This window comes from Pristiophorus japonicus, chromosome 30 (genome assembly GCF_044704955.1).
Source record: "Pristiophorus japonicus isolate sPriJap1 chromosome 30, sPriJap1.hap1, whole genome shotgun sequence".
Classification (NCBI taxonomy): domain Eukaryota; kingdom Metazoa; phylum Chordata; class Chondrichthyes; family Pristiophoridae; genus Pristiophorus; species Pristiophorus japonicus.
Window position 1 is genome coordinate 3652266 of NC_092006.1, and position 10000 is coordinate 3662265.

At 53.9% G+C, this 10000-nt stretch overlaps 1 protein-coding gene across 1 annotated transcript in view; it reads left to right on the forward strand.

Annotated features, from left to right (window-relative positions):
• Window positions 1–10000, forward strand: part of LOC139240084 (atrial natriuretic peptide receptor 1-like) — a 128196-nt gene that overhangs the window by 50854 nt on the left and 67342 nt on the right. Inside the window, exons 19-21 of the mRNA XM_070868459.1 lie at window positions 1754–1945; window positions 7585–7672; window positions 9600–9679. Of these exons, the coding sequence (XP_070724560.1) occupies window positions 1754–1945; window positions 7585–7672; window positions 9600–9679 (360 nt within the window). The remainder of the gene's footprint in view (window positions 1–1753; window positions 1946–7584; window positions 7673–9599; window positions 9680–10000) is intronic.

The window sequence follows — 10000 nt, forward strand, 5'->3', positions numbered from 1 at the left end:
GGGGGGGAGGGTGGGTGGGAGGGAGGGGGGGGTGGGGGGGAGGGGGAACATGGCTGTAAGTTGAACAACGAGAGGCGTCAGCTGTGGGGGTCGCACGCGCACTGTCCGACCCTGTGCTCACACAACAGCTGGGTTTCGCAAGCCCGAGCACGGCTGGGGTGTTACAATGCACATTAAGCAGCACTGTACACAAAGACATTTTGAAATGGATCCAAATTATACAAGAAAAATCAGGCAGTGCATTTCTGACGCACCTTGTCTTGTGCTTGGAGCAGCCCAAAGGCTAACACATTGCTTTTTGTGCGTTTCCCCCCCCTTCACCCATTATTGGCGGCTGTCTTCCAATTCCTCCATGGACCCACCTCGCTATCTCCTAACCCCCTCCAGCCTCTACACCCCTCCCTATCTCTGTAACCTCCTCCAGCCTCTACACCCCTCCCTATCTCTGTAACCTCCTCCAGCCCCTACACCCCTCCCTATCTCTGTAACCTCCTCCAGCCTCTACACCCCTCCCTATCTCTGTAACCTCCTCCAGCCTCTACACCCCTCCCTATCTCTGTAACCTCCTCCAGCCCCTACACCCCTCCCTATCTCTGTAACCTCCTCCAGCCCCTACACCCCTCCCTATCTCTGTAACCCCTTTCAGCCCCTACACCCCTCCCTATCTCTGTAACCTCCTCCAGTCCCTACACCCCTCCCTATCTCTGTAACCTCCTCCAGCCTCTACACCCCTCCCTATCTCTGTAACCCCCTCCAGCCCTACACCCCTCCCTATCTCTATAACCCCCTCCAGCCCTACACCCCTCCCTATCTCTGTAACCTCCTCCAGTCCCTACACCCCTCCCTATCTCTGTAACCTCCTCCAGCCCCTACACCCCTCCCTATCTCTGTAACCCCCTCCAGCCCTATAACCCCCCACGAAATCTCTGTCCTCCTCCAATTCTGGTCTCATGCCCATCCCCCAATTTCCATCGCTCCTTCATCGGTGGCCGTGCCTTCAGCTGCCTGGGCTCCAAGCTCTGGAACTCCCTCCCTAAACCTCTCCACCGCTCTCCCCTCCTTTAAAGACCCTGCTTAAAAACCGAACTCTGACCCAGCTTTTGGTCACCTGCCGTAATTTCATCTTAAGTGGCTCGGGGTCATATTTATTTGTTTTGTCATATAACACTCCTGTGAAGCGGCTCGGGATGTTTTACTGTATTAAAGTATTGCCATAGAGGCAGTTCAGAGAAGGTTCACCAGGTTGATTCCGGAGATGAAGGGGTTGTCTTAGGAAGAAAGGTTAAGCGGGTTGGGCCTGTACCAATTGGAGTTTAGAAGAATGAAACGAGATCTTATTGAAACGTATAAGATTCTGAGGGGACTGGACAGGGTAGATGCAGAGAGGATGTTTCCCCTCGTGGGGGAATCTCAAACTAGGGGGCATAGTCTCAGAATAAGGGGTCGCCCATTTAAGACGGAGATGAGGAGGCATTTCTTCTGATGAATCTGTGGAATTCTCTGCCCCAGAGAGCTGTGGAGGCTGGGTCATTGAATATATTTAAGGTGGAGATAGACAGATCTTTGAGCGATAGGGGAGTGAAGGGGAGCGGGTGGGGAAGTGGAGCTGAGTCCAGGATCGGATCAGCCATGATCTTATTGAATGGCGGAGCAGGCTCAAGGGGCCGAATGGCCGGCTCCTGCTCCGAGTATGTTCTTGCGTTAGAGGCGCTATCTAAATGCACGGTTTTGTTGTTGTTGTTCTTGTCTGCAGGTGCGGTTCGGGCAGCAGAAGCGATACCAGGACTGGTTCCAGCGGCAGTACCTCTCCACCCCCGACAGCCAGTCGCTGCGCTGTGACCTGATTCGCTACATCTGCGGCGTGGTTCACCCGTCCAACGAGGTGCTGAGCTCCGACATCCTACCCCGCTGGGCCATTATCGGCTGGTTACTGACGACGTGCACTGTGAGTACTCCACACCGCGGGGGGAAGGGGGAGTGTGGGGAGAAAGACATAACATAATCCAAATCAGGAACTGGAGTCGGCCATACGGCCCCTCGAGCCTGCTCCCCCGTTTAATACGATCATGGCTGATTCGATCATGGACTCGGCCTCACTTCCCCGCCCGCTCCCCATAAACCGTCGACTCGCTTATCGTTCAAAAATCTGACTTATCTCCACCTTTTAAATATATTCAATGACCCAGCCTCCACAGCTCTCTGGGGCAGAGAATTCCACAGATTTTCCACCCTCCGAGAGAAGAAAAGAGCGGGCAGGGAAGTTAATCACAGAATATAAGAAATAGGAGCAGGAGTCGGCCATACGGCCCCTCGAGCCTGCTCCGCCATTTAATACGATCACAGCTGATCCGATCATGGACTCAGCTCCACTTCCCTGCCCGCCCCCTTATTCCCTTATTGGTTAAGAAACTGTCTATTTCTGTCTTAAATATATTTAATGTCCCGGCTTCCACAGCTCTCTGAGGCAGTGAATTCCACAGATTTACAACCCTCAGAGAAGTAATTTCTCCTCATCTCAATTTTAAATGGGCGGCCCCTTATTCTAAGACCATGCCCCCTAGTTCTAGTCTCCCCCATCAGTGGGAACATCCTCTATGCATCCACCTTGTCGAGCCCCCTCATAATCTGATACGTTTCGATAAGATCACCTCTCATTCCTCTGAATTCCAATGAGTAGAGGCCCAACCTACAACAGTGACCACACTCCAAAAGTAAAACGCTTTGAGATGTCCGGTGGTCGTGAACGGCGCTAGAAAAATGCAAGTCTTTCTCAAAGTTGTAGTCACTTTGTGCTGAATTTAACTGATGTTGACCACACTTCATTGGCTGTAAAACATTTTGGGATTGACCAGAATGGTTCCAGGGATGAGGGGCTTCAGTGACTGGGAGAGACTGGAGAAGCTGGGGTTGTTCTCCTTGGAGCAGAGAAGGTCGAGAGGAGGTTTGATCGAGGTGTTCAAAATCACGAGGGGTCTGGACAGAGTCGAGAGAGAGAAACTTCCCATCATTTTTTCATTTACCCGGGAAGGCGAGCCCTGCGGGGCTCTTACTTCTGGTCTAGGGTTAGGATAGGAGCAGGGAGGTCTTACTGCAGTTGTACAGGGCCTTGGTGAGGCCTCACCTGGGAATATTGTGTTCAGTTTTGGTCTCCGAATCTGAGGAAGGACGTTCTTGCTATTGAGGGAGTGCAGCGAAGGTTCACCAGACTGATTCCCGGCATGGCAGGACTGACATATGAAGAAAGACTGGATCGACTCGGCTTATATTCACTGGAATTTCGAAGAATGAGAGGGGATCTCATCGAAACATATCAAATTCTGACGGGACTGGACAGGTTAGATGCAGGAAGAATTGTTCCCGATGTTGGGGAAGTCCAGAACCAGGGGTCACAGTCTAAGGATAAGGGGTAGGCCATTTAGGACCGAGATGAGGAGAAACTTCTTCACTCAGAGAATTGTGAACCTGTGGAATTCTCTACCACAGAAAGTTATTGAGGCCAGTTCGTTGGATATATTCAAAAGGGAGTTAGATATGGCCCTTACGGCTAAAGGGATCAAGGGGTGTGGAGAGAAAGCAGGAATGGGGTACTGGAGTTGCATGATCAGCCATGATCATATTGAATGGTGGTGCAGGCTCGAAGGGCCGAATGGCCTGCTCCTGCACCTATTTTCTATGTTTCTATTGGTGGAAGGGTGGAGAGCCAGAGGACACCGATTCAAGGCGATTGGCAGAAGGCGACACGAGGAAAAACGTTCTCTTACGCAGCGAGTGGTTAGGATCTGGAATGGGCTGCCTCAGAGGGCGGCAGACTCAATCGTGGCTTTCAAAAGTGGATAAGTAGCTGAAGGGAAAAAAAATTGCAGGGCTACGGGGAAAGGACTGGTGGGGGGGGGGGGGGGGCGGGGGGGGGGAGTTGGGACTCGGCTGGGGGTGGGGGGGGGAAGGAGTTGGGACTCGCTGAGAGTCGGCATGTGCTCGACTGGTCAAATGGCCTCCTTCCGTGCTGTGACCATCCCATGGGATGTGCCGAGTTTGCGAAAGAGCTGCAGAGATGCACAATGTGTTTGAAGAGTTGTGTTGACAGTATTTGCTTTGCTGTCAGATTCGGTGCAGCGATATGATCTGTAATTATAACATGATCGGACTGGGGGGAGAGAGGGGGGGGGGATTTTCCTGATCACGACATGGCTCCAACCTGTGGTCACCGCGGACTTTGATTTGTAAGGTACGTTACTAATTAAACATTTTTGCTGCTGATGCTGAATCTAAATTAATATTCCAGCTGAGGCTAATCACACTGTACTGCATTTGCCGAGCGCTGTGTGAGTGGGCGAGAGATTCTGAGGCCAGATATACTTATTGATATTCAGAGCGCTGCTTGTTAAAGGGCTTGTTAATCTCATGACGCATCTCCCCACATTGGCTCGGCAAAAATACAATGTTCCCAAAAGTTAGTGTTCGGAGCTTATTTATAAATACACTGTACAAGGTCATCGCTAATAACTCCGACAAGGAATTCAGGAGAAGCTTCGTACCCCAGAGAGCGGTGAGAATGTGGAATTCAGTGCCGCAGGGAGTGGTTGAGACGAACAGTACACCGGCACTTGAGGTGGGAGCAGATTGAATTATAAACTTCGAGTATGTACTTGAAAAGGAAATGTCTGTAGGCGCTACGGGCAAAAAGCGGGGGAAGAGAGTGGGAGTAATTGGACTTTCGACACTCACTCCCTCCACCACCGGCGCACCGTGGCTGCAGTGTGCACCGTCTACAAGATGCACCGCGGCAACTCGCCAAGGCTTCTTCGGCAGCACCTCCCAAACCCCCTAGAAGGACAAGGGCAGCAGGTCCATGGGAACACCACCACCTCCACGTTCCCCTCCCAGTCACACGCCATCCCCACTGGGAAATATATCGGCCGTTCCTTCATCGTCACTGGGTCACAATCCTGGAACTCCCTCCCTAACAGCACTGTGGGAGCACCTTCACCACCCGGACTGCAGCGGTTCAAGAAGGCGGCTCACCACCACCTTCTCAAGGGGCAATCGTCTTCATCATAGGCAGTCCCTCGGAATCGAGGAAGACTTGCTTCCACTCTTAAAATGAGTTCTCAGGTGGCTGAACAGTCCAATACGAGAGCCACAGTCCCCTGTCACAGGTGGGACAGACAGTGGTTGAGGGAAGGGGAGGGTGGGACTGGTTTGCCGCACGCTCCTTCCGCTGCCTGCGCTTGGTTTCTGCACGCTCTCGGCGTCGAGACTCGAGGTGCTCAGCGCCCTCCCGGATGCACTTCCTCCACTCAGGGCGGACTGGTCTTTGGCCAGGGACCCCCAGGTGTCGGTGGGGGATGTCGCACTTTATCAGGGAGGCTTTGAGGGTGGTCCCTTGTAACGTTTCCTCTGCCCACCTTTGGCTCGTTTGCCGTAGACGAGTTCCGAGTAGAGCGCTTACTTTGGGAGTCTTGTGTCTGGCATGCGGACAATGTGGCCCTGCCCAGCGGAGCTGATCGAGTGTGGTCAGTGCTTCGATGCTGGGGATGTTGGCCTGGTCGAGGACGCTAACGTTGGTGCGTCTGTCCTCCCAGGGGATTTGCAGGATCTTGCGGCGACATCGTTGGTGGTATTTCTCCAGCGACTTGAGGTGTCTGCTGTACATGGTCCACGTCTCTGAGCCATACAGGAGGGCGGGTATCACTACAGCCCTGTAGACCATGAGCTTGGTGGTGGATTTGAGGGAGAAGGACAAGGGCAGCAGGCGCATGGGAACACCACCACCTCCACGTTCCCCTCCCAGTCACACACCATCCCCACTTGGAAATATATCGGCCGTTCCTTCATCGTCGCTGGGTCACAATCCTCGAACTCCCTCCCTAATAGCACTGTGGGAGCACCTTCACCACACGGACTGCAGCGGTTCAAGAAGGCGGCTCACCACCACATTCTCGAGGGGCAATCAACTTAACAAAAAAACCCTGGCCGTCGACTATGTCCGTTCTATTTCCCACACCTCTGCTCTCACCCCTGCCCCTACCTCCCAGCACCACGACAGGGTTCCCCATGTCCTCACCTTTCACCCCACCAGCCTCCACATTCAACGGATCATCCTCCGCCATCTCCCACCACCAATCGCATCTTCCTCTCCCCTCCCCTCTCAGCGTCCCGAAGGGACCGCTCCCTTCGCGACACCCTGGTCCACTCCGCAGTCAGCCCCAGGACCCCCTCCCTTTCCCACGGCACCTTCCCGTGCCAGCGCAGGAGATGCAACAGCTGCCCTTGTACCTCCTCCCTTCCCACTGTCCAGGGCCCCAAACACTCCTTCCCGGTGAAACAGCGATTTACTTGTACGTCTTTCAATGTAGTATACTGTATTCGCTGCTCACGATGTGGTCTCCTTTACATCGGGGAGACCAACACAGATTGGGTGACCACTTTGCGGAGCACCTACGTTCAGTCCGTAAGTGTGAGCCCGAGCTTCCAGTCGCCTGTCACTTTAATTCCCCGCTCCACTCCCACTCTGACCCCTCAGATTCCACAGATTTACCCCCCTCAGAGAAGAAATTCCTCATCATTTCAGTTCTAAATGGGTGCCCCCTGGTTCTAGATATCTCGCTTGCTCCTCTTCATAGGATCTTTTATGTCCACCTGAGAGAGCAGACGGGGCCTCGGTTTGACGTCTCATCTGTGCGGCGCTCCCTCAGTGCTGCCCCTCCGACAGTGCGGTGCTCCCTCAGTACCGCCCCTCCGACAGTGTGGCACTCCCTCGGCACCGCCCCTCCGACAGTGTGGCACTCCCTCAGTACCGCCCCTCCGACAGTGTGGCACTCCCTCAGTACCGCCCCTCCGACAGTGTGGCACTCCCTCAATACCGCCTCTCCGACAGTGCGGCGCTCCCTCAGTACCGCCCCTCCGACAGTGTGGCGCTCCCTCAGTACCGCCCCTCCGACAGTGCGGCGCTCCCTCAGTACTGCCCCTCCGACAGTGCGGCGCTCCCTCAGTACTGCCCCTCCGACAGTGCGGGGCTCCCTCAGTACTGCCCCTCCGACAGTGCGGCGCTCCCTCGGCACTGCAGTGGGAGTGTCAGCCTAGATACACGTGCTCAAGTTCCTGGAGTGGGACCTCCTGACTGAGGGCTCGTGTTCTACCCACTGAGCCACAGCGAACACCGGGCGTTTGGGGAAAGGGCAGGAGAGCGGGACGAATCAGCTGGCTTGTTCAGCGCGCTGTGGGGGAAACGTGGTGGCCACTTTGCCACCGGCGAGGTCCCAGAAGGAGTGACCAGACCATTTTGTGCTGCCGATGTTGGTTGAGGGACAAGTGTTTTCGATCTCCCCTGCTCCTGCTCAAATACTGGGCGTGCGGAATTCGAAATCCACCTGCAACAGGCGACGCTCCCTCAGGACTGCACTTGGACGTGTCGGGCGAGATGATGCACTCTGGTCTTGCAATGGGGCTTCAATAAATGACCTCCTAATTCAGAAGGGAAATTCCGACACAATTGAAGCAAGCTGACACTCGATCCCGAGTGGCCGGGTTTGAGGACAGTGCAGGTTTTCTCGCTGATTCCATTTCTCTTCCCTCTGATTTCAGTCCAATGTTGCAGCTTCAAATGCCAAGCTCGCCTTATTTTATGACTGGCTCTTCTTCAATCCCGAAAAGGACAGCATCATGAATATTGGTAAGGACCCCGTGTATTTATCGATCTTTAGTCCTTTTCTTCGCCTCTTGCATGAGCTCCGTCTACCCTCTGTTATCCGACACTGGTGCTGTTTGTCATCTGTAGAGCTCCCTCTACACTGTCGCCATCAAACACTCCCAGGGCAGGTACAGCACGGGGTTAGATACAGAGTAAAGCTCCCTCTACACTGTCCCATCAAACACACCCAGGGCAGGTACAGGGGGTTAGATACAGAGTAAAGCTCCCTCTACACTGTCCCATCAAACACACCCAGGGCAGGTACAGGGGGTTAGATGCAGAGTAAAGCTCCCTCTACACTGTCCCATCAAACACTTCCAGGGCAGGTACAGGGGGTTAGATACAGAGTAAAGCTCCCTCTACACTGTCCCATCAAACACTCCCAGGGCAGGTACAGGGGGTTAGATACAGAGTAAAGCTCCCTCTACACTGTCCCATCAAACACTCCCAGGGCAGGTACAGGGGGTTAGATGCAGAGTAAAGCTCCCTCTACACTGTCCCATCAAACACTTCCAGGGCAGGTACAGGGGGTTAGATACAGAGTAAAGCTCCCTCTACACTGTCCCATCAAACACTCCCAGGGCAGGTACAGCACGGGGTTAGATACAGAGTAAAGCTCCCTCTACACTGTCCCATCAAACACTCCCAGGGCAGGTACAGGGGGTTAGATACAGAGTAAAGCTCCCTCTACACTGTCCCATCAAACACTCCCAGGGCAGGTACAGCACGGGGTTAGATACAGAGTAAAGCTCCCTCTACACTGTCCATCAAACACTCCCAGGGCAGGTACAGGGGGTTAGATGCAGAGTAAAGCTCCCTCTACACTGTCCCATCAAACACTCCCAGGGCAGGTACAGCACGGGGTTAGATACAGAGTAAAGCTCCCTCTACACTGTCCCATCAAACACTCCCAGGGCAGGTACAGCACTGGGTTAGATACAGAGTAAAGCTCCCTCTACACTGTCCCATCAAACACTCCCAGGGCAGGTGCAGCACGGGGTTAGATACAGAGTAAAGCTCCCTCTACACTGTCCCATCAAACACTCCCAGGGCAGGTGCAGCATGGGGTTAGATACAGAGTAAAGCTCCCTCTACACTGTCCCATCAAACACTCCCAGGGCAGGTGCAGCACGGGGTTAGATACAGAGTAAAGCTCCCTCTACACTGTCCCATCAAACACTCCCAGGGCAGGTACAGGGGGTTAGATACAGAGTAAAGCTCCCTCGACACTGTCCCATCAAACACTCCCAGGGCAGGTACAGCACGGGGTTAGATACAGAGTAAAGCTCCCTCTACACTGTCCCATCAAACACTCCCAGGGCAGGTACAGCACGGCTGTTAGATACAGAGTAAAGCTCCCTCTACACTGTCCCATCAAACACTCCCAGGGCAGGTACAGTACAGGGTTAGATACAGAGTAAAGCTCCCTCTACACTGTCCCATCAAACACTCCCAGGGCAGGTACAGCACGGGGTTAGATACAGAGTAAAGCTCTCTCTACACTGTCCCCATCAAACACTCCCAGGGCAGGTACAGGGGGTTAGATACAGAGTAAAGCTCCCTCTACACTGTCCCATCAAACACTCCCAGGGCAGGTACAGCACGGGGTTAGATACAGAGTAAAGCTCCCTCTACACTGTCCCATCAAACACTCCCAGGGCAGGTGCAGCACGGGGTTAGATACAGAGTAAAGCTCCCTCTACACTGTCCCATCAAACACTCCCAGGGCAGGTACAGCACGGGGTTAGATACAGAGTAAAGCTCCCTCTACACTGTCCCCATCAAACACTCCCAGGGCAGGTACAGGGGGTTAGATACAGAGTAAAGCTCCCTCTACACTGTCCCATCAAACACTCCCAGGGCAGGTGCAGCACAGCTTTTGCTGAAGGATTTTGCCTTTCTGTTTCAGAGCCTGCGATTCTTGTCATGCATCATTCCATGAAGCCTCATCCGGCGATTACTGCCACTCTGCTAGACTTCATTTGTCGGGTGAGTGCAGTCCACGCTTCCCATTAACTCGACCTGCGACACGACAACTCCCAGGCCAAGGATTTATCGGCTCAAGCTGGATCCCTCGGGCACTGCTCCGCGCATGAAACCAGAAACATGATCGTAGCAAACTGTGGACCTGACGCTGGCCGCAGGGAACGGCCAGGGGCAGTAATGTTGTTTCTTTATCAACGTCCTTTTCCCTTCCCTTTCTCCCTTCTTGCACTCTTTCTGTCTCCTCCCTTCTCCTTTTCTGATCGCCCACTCTCTCTCTCCCTCCCCTCGAATATCCCCCCTCTCCCCCTCCCGCTCTCCCTCTTC